Raw genomic sequence first — 20161 nt, 5'->3', positions numbered from 1 at the left:
ATTCTGAGGCGCACAGCTGTTCATCAGACTGACAGGACTGGAGGAGCAAACAAGAGAGAACTGCAGGGGGAGAGAACAGGAGGGGGTGAGGCACACAGGAGAGGGAGAGAGGAGGGAGAGACAGAGACAGGAGAAAGGGCGAGAAAGAGGTACAGATATCTACATGTGAAAATGTACAATTACAGTAAAATCTACAGGAGTTAATGAGCTTACCATACATCTGTGGAGGTTTGACTCCAGCGCTGTGAGAGATGTGTCCAAATCATGTGATTGAAAAGTGACTCAAGGCACTAAACCTGTATCAAAACCATCCTCCACCATCCTCCATCTGTACTCAACTTTCTCCCAAAACACCAGTGTTTTGAATGTGAAGTGACTGTGCACATACACTTATACTTATACAGAACTATGTATCTGTGTGTTTCTCCAGAGCCCTCACCAGATGCCCTTCCCAGGACAGTGGCAGGACAAACTGAGCCAGTTCCAGAGGATGTTAATAATCCGCTGTTTGAGGCCAGACAAGGCAAGTGTACCTTTGGATAATTACACAGTGTACCTGTGAATGGAAACAAAATGTACTGTAAAAGAGATGGAGCTGCAGGATTACAGAGGAAATCATATTGATGATGATTCGAAGTGAAATGGTGTTTTTACTGTGCAGGTGGTGCCGATGATACAGGAGTTTGTCTCTGACTCTCTGGGACATCCCTTCATTGAGACTCCACCCTTTAACCTGTCTCAGGTGTTTGGGGACAGTCATTGCTGCGCTCCCCTCATCTTCATCCTCTCCCCTGGATCCGACCCCATGGCCGCACTGCTCAAGTTTGGAGACGAGAGGGTACCAGCACCACTCACATTCAACTTTCACTAGTTTACTAGCACATTGTGTTTGGAAAAGCTGCAGAGAACTGCATTAAGTGTAATTTTATGTGTGTCCTGTAGGGTTTCACAGAGAACAAGCTCACGTCTCTGTCTCTGGGACAAGGACAGGGTCCCATCGCCATGCAGATGATCTCCACTGGCATCAAAGAGGGCACATGGGTGGTGCTGCAGAACTGCCACCTGGCCACGTCGTGGATGAGCACGCTGGAGCACATCTGTGAGGTCAGAATGTACCAGTACTAATACTGCTAATATATGTATCAATACTATAGTACGAGTACTGTTAATACTATACTATATATACTAGAGCACTAAACTATAGATGTACCCATACTAAATGTTACTGCATGTTTTAAAGCCTCTCTGTGTACCTTTACACCATGTGAGGCACATGTGCTCATGTCACTCACAACACAACAGCTTTATTTAACTTTTTTTTTTTTTTTTTTTTTTTTTACTTTTCGGTGACATCACGTGTGGGGGGTTTCTACATGTAACTCTGTGGTGTAAAGTTCAGCACTTACCATGGTGACACAGTGTACACTGTTTAGGAGTTTGGTTTTCAACAAAAAGGTGAGAGTGACTATGTGAAAAACTGTTGGTCAGCTTGTGGCTATAAAGACCTGCAGACACAGCAGTGCCTACAGTAACATCACACTTCCAGGCAGTGTGGATGACATCAGCTGCAAAGTATCACTTGTTGATCTTGTTAAATATCAGCAGGAGGAGATACTCTCATTGAAAGGCAGGAGTCAGACCATGTTTCTCTTGTCCAGGAGCTAAACCCTGAGACGACACACCCAGACTTCCGGCTGTGGCTGACCAGTTACCCCTCACCCACCTTCCCAGTGGCAGTGCTCCAAAACGGGGTGAAGATGACCAACGAGGCCCCTAAAGGTCTACGCTCCAACATTGCCCGCTCTTTCCTCATGGACCCCATCTCTGACCCCGAGTTCTTCAACGGCTCCAGCAAACCGGTACCTGCTACTCAGACCTGCGCCTCAAGTTTGACATGTTCAAAAAATGTTGTTCAGCTAAATGTGAAATGACTGTAAGAAGGAAGTATGCCCCTCTCTTATACATTTAGTGAATGTAGCTTTATTATTGAAATACATTTTTATCACTTTATCTGATTTTTTTCACTGATACACCAGAGTCACATGACCTGAAAGCATGTCCTAATGTCTTTGTGAATGAGGTACTAGAATCTCAGTCCTCACCTCTCCAGTCTGTCCATGTCTCTCCTCTTCTGTCCCTGATGTCTGTCCTGTTTGGTTCCAGGAGGTGTTTAAGAAGCTGCTGTACGGCCTGTGCTTCTTCCACGCTCTCACTCAGGAGAGGAGGAAGTTTGGACCTTTGGGTTGGAACATTCCCTACGAGTTCAACGAGACGGACCTGCGCATCTCTGTCCAGCAGCTGCACATGTTCTTAGAGCAGTACCAGGTCTGACACACATCCACATCTCAAACAAAAGAAAGAAAAGTTTTAAAGAGATGGCTTTCAGGACCTTTTTAAACATGGGGAATGTGGATTGATGGGTCTCTGATGTGTTTAGGCACAGAGTTCCAGAGGGAGGGGGCAGCTGTGGAGAAGGCCCTGTTCCACTGGGTGTTATGTTTATACCTGGTGGGGGGAGACAATACACAAAAATACACAAATACTAACACTCCTATAACAATTTACTCTATGAATAATAATGACAATGCTTTACACTTGCCATAGCCTTTACAGTCTTATCAAAGTCATTGTTCATTCGTTATTCACACACTACACTTATACAAGGCAAGGAGCGTGATGGGTTGTGCCAAGGTCCGAACCAGAATCAATCCTCCAACCTTGTGGTTAGGAGATCACTGCTCTAACCACTGAGTCACTGTCACTGTCACTGCCCTCCATTAGGAATGAAGCAAATCAAGTCACAATATCAAGTCATATAACCCTAACCCATACTTTTGCATGGAGAGAAAGCCTTTAAATGAAGAAGGGCTAATTTGTCTGAAGCCTTGAATACAGAACATGTCTCCTTTGTCAATTTAATGTTCAGTCAGTCACCAACGTCTCAATAAGAAAAACAAAAATCATCTGTTTAACATTGAGCTCATTCATCTCACCAGTGTAAAGAGGTTTGAGTCCAGACTCAGGGACAGGTGAATAAATATAAAATTAGCGGTGTCAAATTATCGCGTTAATTGCGATTAGTTATTTACAGTCATATTTAGCTCGTTATGTTTTTTAATCGCGTTAATCTCATTTTTAATCTCTAACTTTACTGTTTCTGTATGCGAGTTGCTTTATTATAAAACCCGTTTTTATGTGTTGTTGGGACAACAACACACACACAAAAAAAAAACACATTTATAATTTTTTTAATTTCGGTAATTCCACTCATTGCCGGAAACCCACACAAAACGCGTGCAGTAAGAGCGATGTAAATGTCATGTTAACGTTGGCGGCGTCAGTCGCACAATGGACGAGGTGGAAGAGCCAGTAGAACAGAGCAGCAGCAGTGCACAGGTAAAAACACATTTGTGTCTTGGAAATTCTTCTCCCGACGTGAAATATAAAAGAAAATAACAAATATTAAATCGCCTACAACTTAAATGTCACTGGTGAAAACAACCTGCATAGACTCATGATGTCTGCACTACTGTCCTATAGTGACCTGCCACATGAGGGGACACACACACAAACACACACACACACAAACACAAACACACACAAACACACACAAACACACACACAAACACACACAAACACACACAAACACAAACACACACAAATACACACAAACACCTTCATCATCGTCATTAACCTGAGAACGCGCGGACCACGTTTCCTTCCGTAGTTACTGCGCGGACACCGCACTTCCTCCTGTGCGCCTCTAAACCAGAACTAACACCAAGACTAAAACCGGGACTAACCCAGTCCAGGACTAAACCAGGACTAAACCAGGTCTAAACCAGGACTAAACCAGGACTAAACCAGAACTAAAACCAGAACTAAAACCAGAACTAAAACCAGGTCTAAACCAGGACTAAACCAGGACTAAACCAGGTCTAAACCAGGACTAAACCAGGACTAAACCAGAACTAACACCAGGACTAACCCATTCCAGGACTAAAGTAGGACTAAAGTAGGACTAAAGTAGGACTAAAGCAGGACTAAAACCAGTGATCTCATATATAAAGCATTTTTCTATCAATAATATTTTTAATATGGTTAAGGAAAGACTGGACTTTTTATTGTCTTTAAGTAGACAAAAGTTATTATGTTCAGATTTCCTCGTCTTTGCTACTTTACAGCAAACAGTTTCTTATTCATGGAGACTTGGGCTCAACAGCCAATTTGAAGAGAACAAACAAGAACAACATTTGCAGGATGCGGCTGCTACATTCATGTAGTTTTAAAAAGCATGACAAGTCAAGTAATCCAAAGTATTCAAATTACGTTACTCACTTTAAGTAATTAAATGGATTAAATTACAAACTACATTTTGGGATATGTAATCTGTAATCTGTAGGGGATTACATTTGAAAAGTCACCTTCCCAACACTGCAGATTAGTAATAGTAATAATAATGATGATACTGTGGAATGTAAGTGACTGCATCTGTTAAAGTTTGTTAAACAATAAATTACTAAAGTCACTTTTTTTTGTTTTATATCAGTCTTTTGATCTGCCACAATAATGTAATAATGAATTTAAATGAAAATACCTCAGATTGAAGCTTTTCTCAGCTATTTTTAGGTGAGATTAAAAAGAGATTAATTAGATTAATTAATTACAGATCATAATTAATTAATCTCTCAATTTTTTTTTTATCGTATGACAGCACTATATAAAATAATGCACATGTTTAACATTAACCCTGCAGATTTAAGCAGAGTTTTCTCTTAAACAGAAAACACTTCATTCCACATTGTGAGTTTGTGTGTGTTTTTTAAACTCTTTACACCATTACTAGAATCATTTGATTGATTTTAGCTCCGGAATTGCCCCATCTTTACTGACCTAAATGTGAAAGAAGCTGTTAACTTGGAAACTACTGTTTCATGACATCACAAGGTGGAACAGAGCATTTGGAGCTTTAGAGATGGAGATTAGACAGACTAATAATAAATTACTCATTCATGTGTGAATGAAACAAATTACAACTCCAGGTCTGTTTTTGATGATGTTGCAACATTCTAACTCGTGTTGTGTAAAGTGAATGGCATGAACACACTGACACACTCACACTGCAGTAAAGTATAATACATGTGTGTCTCCTTAGCTTTATGCTAATGCACAATCTCTGACTGAATACTTAAGTGGTGCAGGAGTCACAGACATGGCCTGTGTATTCCCCTGCAGCTCTGTTCTGGCTGCAGGGACATGTTTCACCATCTGGATCATCTCTGTGGTCACATGCTCCACAACATGTCCAGAGGAGAACACACTGCAACATCTGCTCCCAACAACACAAACCCAACACTCACCTGACCCACAGGGACGCTTCAGTGTCCCTTTTATCCTCATTCTTTTCTATTGGTTTATTGATGCAAGGCCACCTTGAGTGTCTAGTAAGGTGCCTGATAAATAAAATATAGTATTATTATTATAATCCATTAAACCTGCAGGCATCATTCTTATTCTAATAGTGAATTTCTCTTCTGGGAAATGAATAAACGATGTATCTACCTCTGTATTTAAACAACATACATAGAGCTGGGCCATAAGAACATTTTGATACTCATATAGATCAATCGCCATTTTTGATAAAATTTTACTTTCTAAAAAACATAAAAATAGATCCCAACATGGATTAATAAACTATACAAACCTAATAATAAACTATACATCACCATTTAACTAAAAAAAAAAACCAAAAAAAACAACTCATCTGAAATTGCTATTGCTCAGTTATCCACGGTTATAAATTGAGTTCAGACAGTTCCAAAGTGTATTGTGCATTATTCATTTGGAGCCTTGGTCCTGTGCACTGCCCTGTGAAGTGTTTCTCTGTTATAGCCTCATGTCCCCTTTTCCTCTGTGATTGGGTGTAGGAGGTTCCATTTGACGCTCTGAGATACTTGACTGGAGAGTGTAACTATGGAGGGAGGGTCACAGACGACTGGGACCGCCGCACGCTCAGGACCATCCTGTCCATCTTCTACACCCCTGAGATAGTCCACGACCCGCAGTACAAGTTTGACCCCAGCGGCCTGTACTACGCACCAGCAGAGGGCGACGTGAGTCCACAACAACCACACATCTTCTTCACATTTTTATTTTACGGTTATCAGACACTTAAACATAAATACACAACTATTTTCAATTAAAAGTGTACACTTAGCTTATGGATAAACAGCTGTTGTCATCAACATTTCCGGGGCACGTGAGGCTAACTGTAGACACTGCTCTGTCTGAAGCTCTGTTACTCAAGTTAAGCTTTAAGCTTTATATTAACACAGTCTGAACATAAAGAACCGATTTCTCAGAACTACAACAGGTGAGCTGATTTCGTCCTCTTAAACATGTCCCTGTATGGCAGGGATGGCCCTGGACTTTTCCCCCACAAATAGGCTGACCATGGGGGGTCATTTCAGTAAATCAATGAATTAATTGAAGAAAACACACAAAGATGAACTACTTCTGATTATTTATTATTAAAAACACCTAAACCACTTCATTTCAAAGTGACTTAGCTATTTTGTCTTTAACTTTTTCCCATCCGTCTTTCTCCTTATGTTTTCTGTTCCACATCTTTGACACGTGTTGTTTGTCGTCTTTTAGGCTTATGTAATTTATGCTTGACAAAGGGGCAAATTATCCTATTAGTGCCCTCTGCTGTTAGTATGGCTGATGGCCAGTAGACCGGAAGGCCATTTTGGACTTTTCCAGAAGGCACAGATTGCCAGTCCGCCCCTGTAGATGTGGTTATCAACTCCTAAACAGAACTGAACCTGTTTAAATCCATTTTGTATTTTTTCTTGAGATTTCAAACTTTTTAAAAACTTTTTTAGCTCAGACAGACCCAGTGTAAAGTCACTGCAAAGTATCACAAACTTGAAGAAATCATTGACACATGATGAAGTGATGAATTGGATTAGCCCCACCACATGAAGCTCTGATTATCTCAGTACTGCACAGTGACTCAATGCAGCGACACTACACAGAAAAGCACAAAGAACTCTGGAGTCCATGTTTGCCTGTCCCAGTTCTAGAGGAATTCTACAATGTTCAATAGTCATTAGCTAATACCATTATTGTCCTTTATAGCCCGCAGCCTACAGTCATTTTGATAAATGAGCTACAACTGTGACAGAGCAGCCTGAGCCTCTTCAGATCCATCTAAACGTGTCCAGTCCACTCTATCTCTTTTCACCATCATTCATTTCACATATTTGGTCCCAATTTCCATCAATAAAAGCTCGTGGTATGAGTGGCCTGCTGTCCCTGCTGTCAGCGTGATGCATGCTTGTTATGTGCGCTCCGACGGGCTCTCCTCTCTGCTCTTCCTCCTAATCACTGTCTCCTCCTCATCCTCAGTCTATCCACTCCTTTTGTCAAACTCTTCTGATGCTGTTTATTTAGAACTCATTACCGCAGGCGCTGTACCTTTAAAAAGTCGTTAACGTGATAGCAGCTCACAGCAGGGTTCCTCCACCAAAAAAAAAAAGATTTATTTGTTAACTCACTCGACATCTCCCACAGTTTATCTGTGTTTTACGCGGCGCTCGCTTCCTGCTGAGTCATGTTTTATTCATGAGGCTCATTTGCATAGTCATTACAATAAACGTCAGGGCTGCTGCTGCACTGATTGTAATTACGCCACTTGTTGTTATGTTGAAATGTGCATCCCTCATTCTTTTGTCTTTTGTTTCTCTCTTCAGTACAACAGTTACATCGAGTACACAAAGGCTCTCCCTCTGAACCCGTCGCCTGAAATCTTCGGGATGAACGCGAACGCAGACATCACCAAAGACCAGGCGGAGACCAAGCTGCTCTTCGATTCTATCCTCCTCACACAGGTAACAGCATCAAGCACCACACTCACAGCAACAAGGTCCTGGAGGGTCTAAGCACCACACTCACAACAACAAGGTCCTGGAGGGTTATAAAGTTATAAAGTATAAAGTTTATAAAGTTTAGTGATGTAAAGTTTATTTATGTAGAAGATTTTAATGAATAATGTGTAACTTGTGTTGTTTTATTTAGGTATGAAAAGAAGGCAATATGTATTATTTCTTTTATTTTACAGTTAAATTATTATTAATGTAATATGGGAAGCACTTTGTTCCTACATGAACTGCCTGCCTCTTTGCACTTCAATAAAAAAAGACCTTGTGGAATTTGGTAGATTTGTTTTTGCAGGAGTTTTGGGGGGTTATTTTTCCTGTACAGATATCGACATTTACAGTATATTGTATATTGAGATATAGCAAAAATATATTGAGATATATTTTTTGCTCCATATCGCCTAACCCTAGTTTAAGCAGCACACTCACAGCAACAAGGCCCTGGAGGGTCTAAGCACCACACTCACAGCAGCAAGGTCCTGGAGGGTTTAAGCACCACAACAAGGTTCTGGAGGATACCCAGACGGTGTGGGTCCGTCTGTGTGGAGTGCAGTACTCTTACTACTACTACTTTTTATCAACATCCAGATGTGTTGCAGTGGTTTTGTTCACCTTGTTCGTGATAGTCCTGTTTGTTGCTGTTCACATGTCGTCATCTCTGGGGTTGGATTGTTTTCTATGGGGCTGCTGATCTTGACAACAGTTCAATACAAGACAATACAGATGTTTTAAAGCCTCCAGAGAATCAGTGCAGTTTGATTGTTGGTCACAGAAAGACTGAACATTTTACACAAATGACCTTATGTCATATTTAAGATGCTAAACTTTTCCCAAATTCTCCATTGGCATGAATGGGATCCTCATTTAACCCAGAGTGCCAGCACAAGAAGTGGGCAGGGCCCAATAAGGTGAATACGAAAAACACTTGACTCCTGCATCTCCATAGAATAATGATTGTTTTACACTGTTATTTCTTATATTTCAGCATGCTCATAGTAATGATACCTGACCCAATGAGTATCTAGTTTATGTACTAGTTTTAATATTGATTTGACAAATAGTGAAATAAAGATCCCATGATCATGTAGAGTGGGTTAAAACAAACATTTTAAGGTCAGAATGACGAGCCTGACTGCAGCAGTTACAAAGGGACTATATTTTTCAATAGAAAGTGAACTGGAGCTGAATCTCGCCCGTGCTCTCTTCTTGTTTGGAAGCAGAGGTGCAGAGATACAGTCTGTGGTTCCAGTAAATGTTTTGGACACATCTTCTCTGGCTTTAAATCAGGCCAGTTTGTAAGTATTGTGTTCATTTTATTTGTTTTAATAACACAAAATAACACCAAAAATTGTCATTGATCAGTGAGGGAAAAATTAGGATTCTTTTTTTTCATCATTTTGTCCAACCCTAAATTAAAAGCACTGCTGCAGAAACTCAGCTGAAACTGTTCTCTTCCTGAGCTCAGAGTTGGATCACAAAGCCTCAAACACAGTCTTTTGCTCCATTGTTCCTGTGCAGATCATTGGTGTCTTCTGTCATCATCTCCCTCCTGTCCGCTACACCACCTCGGCTGTAATTAGAGGCACATTCATAAATAAAGGCACACTTCTTTGACGTAGAACAAAGGGCGAGGCTGGTTAGTGTGTGCAGCTCTGGCTCTGTGTGTGGAGCCTCATTAAGTCTGCTCCTGCTGAGGCGGCTGCTCTCCCTGCTCACAAACACTTTACACAGATTTTCAGCACTCCTCCACAGCACACAGCCCTGCCCTGCTTCTTTTCTCTTATATTTAGATTTCATTTAGATGGTGTTGTCTGTCTGTGTCTGTGTGTACAATTTAAAATTTGGCCCAGACTTTGAAACAGGAATTAAAGCAATTTACAGTTTAAGAGAGTCAAGTCAGTTACATCACTGAACTATAGACTGAAATGACTTAATTTTGCCTCTAAAGGGTGATTATTATGATTCTATTACAGTTATATTATTATTATTATTTATTGATTAACCAAAAGATCTTAACATCACAGTTTACTGCTCCTGGTTTTGATCTTGTTTCGTGAAATGCATCTGTGTAAGTCCTGGTTTAGTTCGTTCCAAGGATTTTAGTCCTGATTGAATCCTAGTCTTAATCTTTAGTGTTCAGACGCTCTTTTTGATGAATAATGTTTACAGAATTTGAAATCCAGACATGCCGTGTGTGAGATCTTGATTTAGTCCACCACTTTTGTAATAATAATAATAATAAATAATAATGTAATCATTTTAGTCCGGGTTTAGATCTCAGTAGACCTTGTTTGGTCCTGGTTTAGATCTTCGTCGATCCCATTTAGTCCTGGTTTAAATCTGTGTAGACCTTGTTTAAACTTGGTTTAGATCTTGATCAGCTTTATTTAGTCCTGGTTACATTTTTGATTCTTCTTGGATTTAGATTTTGTGGCTTAGACCTTGTTTTAGTCCATTTCTTCAGTAATAGTCCTGATTTAGTCCAGGTTTAGATCTGGAAAGACCTTGTTAGTCCTGGTTTAGATGTGAGTAGAACTTGTTTAGTCATGGTTTTCATCTTGGTAGACCTTGTTTAGTCCTGGTTTAGATCTGGATAGATCTCGTTTAGTCCTGGTTTAGATCTGGATAGATCTCGTTTAGTCCTGGTTTAGATCTGGGTAGACCTTGTTTTAGTCCACTGCTTCAGTAATAGATCTGATTTAGTCCAGGTTTAGATCTGGAAAAACCTTGGTTAGTCCTAGTTTAGATGTGAGTAGACCTTGTTTAATCCTGGTTTAGATCTGGATCATCTAGTTCAGTCCTGGCTTAGTTCTTGGTAGATCTTGTTTTAAACCATTTCTTCAGTAATAGACCTGATTTGGTCCAGGTTTAGATCTGGAAAGACCTTGTTAGTCCTGGTTTAAATGTGAGTAGAACTTGTCCTGGTTTAAACTTTGGTAGTCCTTATTTAATCCTGGTTTAGATCTTGATCAGCTTTATTTAGTCCTGGTTTAGATTTTGATTCATCCTGGATTTAGATTCCCTGGCTTAGTTCTCGGTTGACCTTGTTTTAGTCCATTTCTTCAGTAATAGTCTTGATTTAGTCCTGGTTTAGATCTGGAAAGACCTTGTTAGTCCTGGTTTTAGATGGTAAACGTTGTTTTAGTCCATTTCTTCAATAATAGACCTGATTTAGTCCAGGTTTAGATCTGGGTGAACCTTGTTCTAGTCTTTAGCTTTAGTGTCAGTCCTGGTCCTGGTTTTGACCTGCTTTCCAACTGATTTAGATCTGGTTAAGATCTGGTTTAGCTCATTGTTGAATCTCTCTTTTACATCCGGATTAATATTGGATTAGAATAGTTTGATCTTCTTGTGGATTGTCTCATGGTCTTAAACCTCGTGTGCAGATGTGAGAATATGATTATCCTCTCTGCTGCAGCCGCGGCCCTGCTCTCGCCTTCATTTCAATCTGTGTGTATCTTTCCTCAGACCGGGGATGGAATAGAGAACAAAGATTAGTGATTCCAAAGTTAAAAGGAACACTCTAAATCCTGGTTTGGTCTTTTTAAATCCTGGGTTAGTTCTGGTTTAGACTGAACTCATCTTTCTTTTTACCAACTTTACAGAGACCTGATTTAGACCTGGTTTTGACCTACTTCTACTCTGTGTTTTTGTACTTTTTTTTTTTTTTTAATCCAGGTTTAGTTTTAGTTTAGGTCTGCTTCTAGGCCATGTATTTGTACTTTGTAAATCCTGGTTTAGTCTAGTTCTAGTTTGTGTTTTTGTACTTTTTTTTATCATTATTATTTTTTTATCCTGGTTTAGACTTGGTTTAGACCTTCTTAAGGTCTGCTCTGTCTTTTTTTTACTTCCTTTATCCTGGTTTAGACTTGGTTCAGTCCTGGTTTAGTCCTGATTCAGTCCTGGTTTAGTCCTGGTTTGGTCCTGGTTTAGTCCTGGTTTAGGCCTGGTTTAGGCCTTCTTTTTGGCCATGTATTTGTACCTTGTAAATCCTGGTTTAGTATAGTTCTAGTTTGTGTTTTTGTACTTTAAAAAAAATAAAAAATATCCTGGTTTAGACCTGCTTTAGTTCTGCTCTGTCTTTTTGTATTTCCTTTATCCTGGTTTTGTCCTGATTTAGTCCTGGTTTAGACCTGGTTTAGTCCTGGTTTATTCCTCGTTTAGTCCTGGTTTAGTCCTGGTTTAGACCTGGTTTAGACCTGGTTTAGACCTGGTTTAGACCTTCTTCTTGGCCATGTATTTGTACCTTGTAAATCTTCATTTAGTCCTATTTTGCGCCTGATTTAGTTTTGCTCCATGATTTTGTACTTCCTTTTTCCTGGTTTAGTCCTGGTTCAGTCCTGGTTCAGACCTGGTTTAGTCCTGATTTAGTCCTCGTTTAGTCCTGGTTTGGTCCTGGTTTAGGCCTTCTTCTTGGCCTTGTATTTGTACCTTGTAAATCCTGGTTTAGTCTAGTTTTAGTTTGTGTTTTTGTACTTTTTTTTTTTTAATCCTGGTTTAGACTTGGTTTAGTTCTGCTTTGTCTTTTTGTATTTCCTTTATCCTGGTTTAGTCCTAGTTTAGTCCTGGTTTAGTCCTGATTTAGACCTGGTTTAGTCCTGATTTAGTCCTGATTTAGACCTGGTTTAATCCTGATTTAGTCCTGGTTTAGTCCTGTTTTGCACCTGATTTAGTTTTGCTCCACGATTTTGTACTTCCTTTTTCCTGGTTTAGTCCTGGTTTAGTCCTGGTTTAGACCTGGTTCAGTCCTGGTTTGGTTCATTTCTGAGTCTCTCTTTTAGAACAGTGTTATTAGTTTAGTTTAATCTTCACAGGGCTTTCTTTGTGTCACTTTTGGGAATGGCACCGAATGAGAAACTTTATAAAGGATCCAGGTTATTGGAACTTTCTTTTATTCAAATCAGTTATTGTCATCGTCTAAACATTGTTATTTTAATTCTGCCTCGAGATAATCACGGGTAAAGACCTGGTTCAGTCCTCAGGTACATAATAGTTTAACAAATTCAACTAAACATAGTCATTCTCTGGGCAGGATAGTCTTTTGTGTAATGAACGCTTTAGACCTGGTTTAGACCTGGTTTAGACCTGGTTTAGACCTGGTTTAGTTCTGGATCAGGCCTCGGTGCTGGTCATTATTTAGTCAGGATTAATGGCAACTGAATCAAACTCACCATTAAATGGACTCAATTAGCAAATCACAAAGGCTGCACTTTTAAGAACCATAACTTTGTGTTTAAATGAATAATGGAAAAAACGGATAACGGCTGTTTCCCGTTTTCGTGACTTAAACTGCGATGCTGGACTTTTGTGCTGCATACCAACTGAACCAGGACTAAAACTGGACTAAACCAGGTCTAAACCAGGACTAAACCAGGTCTAAACCAGGACTAAACTAGGTCTAAACCAGGACTAAACTAGGTCTAAACCAGGTCTAAACCAGGACTAAACCAGATCTAAACCAGGATTAAACTAGGTCTAAACCAGGTGTAAACCAAGTCTAAACCAGGACTAAACCAGGTCTAAACCAAGTCTAAACCAAGTCTAAACCAGGACTAAACCAGGTCTAAACCAGGACTAAACCAGGTCTAAACCAGGACTAAACCAGGTCTAAACCAGGTCTAAACCAGGTCTAAACCAGGACCAAACCAGGTCTAAACCAGGACTAAACTAGGTCTAAACCAAGTCTAAACTAGGTCTAAACCAAGTCTAAACCAAGTCTAAACCAGGACTAAACCAGGTCTAAACCAAGTCTAAACCAAGTCTAAACCAAGTCTAAACCAGGACTAAACCAGGTCTAAACCAAGTCTAAACCAGGTCTAAACCAGGTCTAAACCAGGTCTAAACCAGGACCAAACCAGGTCTAAACCAGGACTAAACTAGGTCTAAACCAGGTCTAAACCAGGTCTAAACCAGGACTAAACCAGGACTAAACCAAGTCTAAACCAGGACTAAACTAGGTCTAAACCAGGACTAAACCAGGACTAAACCAGGACTAAACCAGGACTAAACCAGGATTAAACCAAGTCTAAACCAGGACTAAACTAGGTCTAAACCAGGTCTAAACCAGGTCTAAACCAGGACAAAACCAGGACTAAACCAAGTCTAAACCAGGACTAAACCAAGTCCAAACTAGGACTAAACCAGGACTAAACTGGTCTCAGTCCCGGTCTTAGTTCCGGTCCTGAGTCCTGGTCTGGTCCCGGTCTCAGTCCCTGTCTGGTCCTGGTCTCAGTTCTGATCACCCGACAGTTTACACGGGCACACCTCCGGGCCCGTCCCAACACTCAGTTCTGGTCAGACCTGGTTTAGACCTATTTTAGTCCTGGTTTAGTCCTGTTTCCGTCTTTGTTCTGTCCTGGTTCAGTCCGTATGCGGCGCAAAAAGTCCGGTGTCACCGTTTAAGTCACAGAAACGGGAAATGGCCGTTATCCGTTTTTTCCATTATTCATTTAAACACAAAATCGAAAAATGAAAAAACTAATTGTTATCTTTTTTATTGTTTTTTGTTTTTTCATTTTAGTTTTGGAGACCACTAATGAAGAAAATAGTTTTGGTTTTTTTAGTTTTCTTAGTTTTGGTTTATTTGAAAAACTAATGAACGAATGATACACTGACTTTTTTGATGAGGAAACATACTATGGATCAGAAAATATTGTATTGTGGTTCCTTTAACACACAGACATAATACAACATAAATGTATAAGCAGTGGATTTTAGCTGGAGTCCCAAATGGTTCAGCCCTGGCCAGGAGAGTCCTTTATCTATATCTGCTCTTCTCTGAGTCGAGTAAATGGCAGATATGGCCCTGTCCCTGCAAACTTTTTAATTCCTCTATTACAGAATGTCCTGTGCCGGGGGCTAAATGACATTTAAACGATTCTATTTGATGAGGAACAGTGTGATCTGCGCCGGTACAGCCTGGGCCCTCAGCTGCACGCCTCAGTAATGTCTCTCAAATCTATCATTTTTTTCAGCGCTCTTCACTCTGCTGCTTGTTCACACCAATTAAAGGCCATTTTCCAGAACCCAGCACAACAAATCCATTTAACTATTACAACCAGGACTGAAGAGACTGGATCAAATAGAGCTGTAGTCAACTAAACACATGTGCTGTCAATCAACGGGTCCACTAAAAAGGGGGCGTGTGTGTGTGTGTGCGTGTGTGTGTGTGTGTGTGTGTGTGTGTGTGTGTGCGTGTGCGTGTGCGTGTGTGTGTGTGTGTGTGTGCGCGTGTGTGTGTGTGTAACTGCACTCACAAGACTGCGCCTGTTTGGGGGTTCATGCAAAAAGTACTATGCATGCAGAAAAAGTACATGGAAACTATGAATTTATTTGTTAAAAGGTAGATAATAACTCTTTAACTTTCACATCTTCAAATCATTTACTCCATTTTTCATCATAACTGAACTTTCAAAACAATCTATTTTTAAAAATACAGAATTAAGTATCTAGTAGTAAGTAAGTAAGTAAGTAGTAAGTAGGCCAAAACCAGGTCTAAAAAGGACTTACTCCCAGGTCTGAACAACAGGACCAAAACACTAAATCAACTGCCTGGATTCAAGCCCAGGTGTTTCTGACACAAACACCTGGCTGCAGGGGCGGAGTTTGAAGTGTGGATACCTGTTAGACCAATCACACTGTTCTTACACCTCCAGACCCCGCCCCTCCTCCGCTATGACTCTCCCATTTAGTCCTCCAGACTCCATCCCTCCTCCCCGCTCCCTTCACTCTCCCGTTTAGTCCTCAAGACCCCTCCTACCCCCTCACTCCCCCTTTAATCCTCCAGACCTCTCCTACCCCCTCACTCCCCCTTTAGTCCTCCAGACCCCTTCTCCCACTCACTCCCCCTTTAGTCCTCCACACCCCTCATCCTCCCCCCTCACTCTCCCCTTTAGTCCTTCACACCCCTTATCCTCCCCCCTCACTCTCCCCTTTAGACCTCTAGACCCCTCATCCTCCCCCCTCACTCTCCCCTTTAGTCCTCCAGACCCCTCATCCTCCCCCCTCACTCTCCCCTTTAGTCCTCCAGACCCCTCATTCTCCCCCCTCACTCTCCCCTTTAGTCCTCCAGTCCCCACCTCCCCCGTCACTCTCCCCTCTAGTCCTCCAATCCCCTCCTCCCCCTCACTCTCCCCTTTAGTCCTCCACACCCCTCATCCTCCCCCCTCACTCTCCCCTTTAGTCCTCCACACCCCTCATCCTCCCCCTCACTCTCCCCTTTAGTCCTTCACACCCCTTATCCTCCCCCCTCACTCTCCCCCTTTAGACCTCTAGACCCCTCATCCTCCCCCCTCACTCTCCCCTTTAGTCCTCTAGTCCCCTCCTTCCCCTCACTCTCCCCTTTAGTCCTCCAGTCCCCTCCTCCCCCGTCAATCTCCCCTAGTCCTCCAGTCCCCTCCTTCCCCTCACTCTCCCCTTTAGTCCTCCAGTCCCCTCCTCCCCTGTCAATCTCCCCTTTAGTCCTCCAGTCCCCTCCTCCCCCCTAACTCTCCCCTTTAGACCTCCAGACCCCACCTGTCCTCCCCCTCACTCTCCCCTTTAGTCCTCCAGTCCCCTCCTCCCCCTCACTCTCCCCTTTAGTCCTTCAGACCCCTTATCCTCCCCCCTCACTCTCCCCTTTGGTCCTCCAGTCCCCGTCACTCTTCCCTTTAGTCCTCCTGTTACTGTGGGTGTGGTGGAGTTCACCTGTTCAAAAATCTAAATCAAACAACCAATCAGAGACAGTGAAGCGAGCGTAACCCCGCCTTATTTCAGAGAGTCTCGTGTGATTGGTCGGAGTGAGAACTGATCACTGTGGAGAAATAATGTCGTCTTTAGCGTCACTTAAAGAGCCATCACAATCATTTCATCTCCTGCTGCAGTTTAACAAATGTCTAACGAGGATCTAATAGTCCCTTAGTGGGTGAGCGCGGGGCGAGCCCGTGTGTCTGCGCCGCCATTACAACAGCGCTAAATGTGATTCAGATGGGATCTCACTGATGTGTGGAGCACCCAGTCTTTATCCATGCATCTTCATCTGAGCGCTAAACCACAAGGCCATCCCTCTCCCGCTCTCACCCGGGCCTGACAGCGCAAATTAATGATCTCTGTAAAGTCGACAGATAAACAAGCCGTGATGGAACGACACAGCCGATCGAAACAACACACAAATACAATTACACACACCAAATGATATGGAACATGTGTTGTAAGGACGCACACACTAATGCTGCTTTGCATTTATTCACTCGATTCAAGCGCGCTGTGTTGTTAGTGTACAGAACCATAGACAGGGGCGATCCTGTCACCTCCTCTCCAGGATTACACTCACAGACTGTATAAGAAGTGCACTGAGGCAGGGTGACGTCACCCACAGTGTTCAGCTCAAGTCAAATGAAGCTCACAAGGCTAGCAGTTATTTAGAGCTGAGTTCCACATTAGGAATAAGATTTTATTTACGGACAAAATAGTGCAATAAATACCCCAGGATCATCATGTAGTGTGGGTTAATATGAACATGTTAAGACCAAAATGACTTGAGTTAATGGAGCCGTGTCTTGCTGATTTGAGCTTCCCATCGATTTGAGCTTCCTAGTGCTACTGCACATGTGCACGACCCCCGAGGTAGAAGTGGAGTAACAAGTCACATGTTAAAAGTGTATTGGACCAGTTCTAAATGTCGACATGTGTGTGTTGGTTTTGTTGCACAAAACCTGCGTTAGATGATTGAACAGTTTGGATTTAATATTTGATTTTATCATTTTCATTACATCATATTTTATTTTGTTTCCATGTGTTGAAAATGTAACTTTCAAATATCACTCTATTATAATTCAATAATATAAAGATTTCAGTGTTTCCAGTCATTTCTTTTCTCTATAGTGGGAGTTGTATTTGACAGAAAGCCGTCGCCACACCGACTTGTCAAAACCTGATCCTGTCAGATCTCAGAAGCTCAGCAGGGCTGGGCCTGGGTAGAACTTGGATGGGAGACCACTAGGGGTGTGCAAAAATATCGGAATATCGATATATCGTATCATTTAATGTGATGATACAGTATCGATATCGTGGGCTGCTGTATCAATATATCACCAAGACTTTTAGTATCACAGACATGATTTAGCCTTTATTTTTTATTGAACCGTATCGAATCGATTTGAAATATATCATATCAAATCGAAAGTGCACTGTATCGAGATATGTATCGTATCATGGCCTGTGTATCGAGGTATGTATTGTATCGGCAACTTCTTAATGATACCCAGCCCTAGAGACCACTGGGAAAATCAGGTGTCATTGTGTCCTTAGGCAATACACTTCACCCACTTTGCCTAGTATGAAAGTGTTGTGTGGGTGAGATGATGGTGGTTGGAGGGGCTGATGGTGCAGATTGGCAGCCTTGCTTCTGTCAGTCTGCCCCTGGGCAGCTGTGGTTACAGTAGTAGTTTACACCACTGAGTGTTGAGTGAATGAACAATGACGTATAAAGCACTTTAAGTATCTTGAAAGGCGCTATATAAATGCAATAATTAATGATTCATTAAAGATATGGGCCTGTGGACGAGCTCTGCCCAAATTCATCTAAATGAGTGAATAATGTTGATTGTACAGTGGGAGCATTATTCGATGGATATTTTACAACACTAAAGTATAAAGTGTGATCATGATGTGTGAACAACATCAAACCTGCGTCTCTGATCCAAAGAAACATGTGTCAGACTGTTGAGGTCAGGGTCAGGGTTGGGTTTTATTGGATCTACACAACTGTAAACGGAAAAACATAAGGTCGCTTATTTTGACGGGCTATCGTGAATCGATAGATGACACTGTCGATTTAGGTTGCTGGAAGCTCATTTCGATGGAGCAGCCTATTTTGACAGAACACTGGCAGCACCTCCATGTTCACTTCGTATTTGGTACAAGGCGGGTAGTGAGTTAACTATGTGCATTTCTATTTATCTGACTGAGTGTGTTACTGTGGCAGAGTGGTTATCCTGTCTCCTCCTCTCAGGAAGCAGATTTTGGGTTAGACCTCTGATCTCTGAGTGGAGTGTGCATGTCCTGTCTGTGTCACTGAGGCAGTCCTAACCTCTGTGTCTGTGTCCGTGTCCGTGTCTGTGTCTGTGTCTGTGTCCAGTCCCGGGCCACAGGTGGGGATGGACAGTCCTCTGATGACCTGGTCTTCGAAGTGGCGGCTGACATTCTGAGCAAACTCCCTCCAGACTTCGACCTGGAGTCTGCGATGATGAAGTTCCCCACCAACTACAGCCAGAGCATGAACACGGTGCTGGTGCAGGAGATGGGCCGCTTCAACCACCTGCTGTGCACCATCCGCACCTCCTGTGTGGCCATCCAGAAGGCCATCAAGGTACCAGCGTGACACGTACACCTTCAGCAGTCTGTCAGGTTTTCACATCGACTAGGATTTGTGTGTTTGTGAGGCATAAATGTCACTGCTGGTATTTCACCTTTAACCAGTCAGTTTATGATAATACAATGAGCAACAAAGTTTAATTTTGTTATGTTATAATCCAGGTTGTTTTTAGACTATGGTGGTGCTGCTGGTGGTGGTGGTGGTGGTGGTATTTTAAACTGTGGGGGGCACCATAGTTTCCTGTATTAATGGGATCACTGCCTCCATCCAGACCATAGACGTTATAGGAGCAAATTTGGAGCCGTGTTCCATAGTAATAGGAATAGGGATTTATTTATGGATTTTTCAATGTAAAGTCATTAGGAGGCAGAGTCGATGGAGCAGAAGTACTTCCTATTTGGAATGTGATGGCTTGTGGGTCAGCCATGTCCATACATTCTATTCTTCAGACACATGTCACTGACCAGGGCTAAAAGATCAGCTGCTAATGTTTGATTAGGAGAACATGCCGGTCTATTGCTTTATACTAGTAAGAGCACAAGTCACATACTCTGCATTCTTCAGGCTTTGTGAACTACTTTTGAAGTTTCAATAGAGCCACAAATGCTCTGTGGAACAGTCAACTGCAAGAAACCCTGCAGGCGTTTTAAAGGCCCTGGTTTTCTCATGGAAAATGCGTCTCACCCCAGTACAGAGAGATTGTAGAAGCAGCTCTTGAGGTTAAAATAAGTGTGCAGTTTACTGTCTGCATCTATTCATAAAGAGATTTATTGTCCGATAATCAGGAAGTGCGAGTTAGCATGGTAGTGGTTGTTGTTTTGAGGTCTATTCATACTTCATAAGAACATAAGAACTTTGTTCACTT

General features: G+C 41.8%; 1 protein-coding gene across 1 annotated transcript in view; it reads left to right on the top strand.

The window, feature by feature from the left end:
• The window catches only part of dnah7 (dynein, axonemal, heavy chain 7), a 187205-nt gene that overhangs the window by 145431 nt on the left and 21613 nt on the right, over window positions 1–20161 (top strand). The window contains 3 exon segments of the mRNA XM_055162193.1: window positions 5928–6113; window positions 7758–7895; window positions 19060–19290. Of these exon segments, the coding sequence (XP_055018168.1) occupies window positions 5928–6113; window positions 7758–7895; window positions 19060–19290 (555 nt within the window).

The sequence above is a fragment of the Boleophthalmus pectinirostris genome, unplaced genomic scaffold, assembly GCF_026225935.1.
Source record: "Boleophthalmus pectinirostris isolate CB_2022bp ecotype Guang Dong unplaced genomic scaffold, ASM2622593v1 HiC_scaffold_1, whole genome shotgun sequence".
Lineage (NCBI taxonomy): Eukaryota > Metazoa > Chordata > Actinopteri > Gobiiformes > Gobiidae > Boleophthalmus > Boleophthalmus pectinirostris.
The sequence above is the reverse complement of the archived record's forward strand: the minus strand, read 5'-3'. Positions and strand labels throughout refer to the sequence as shown.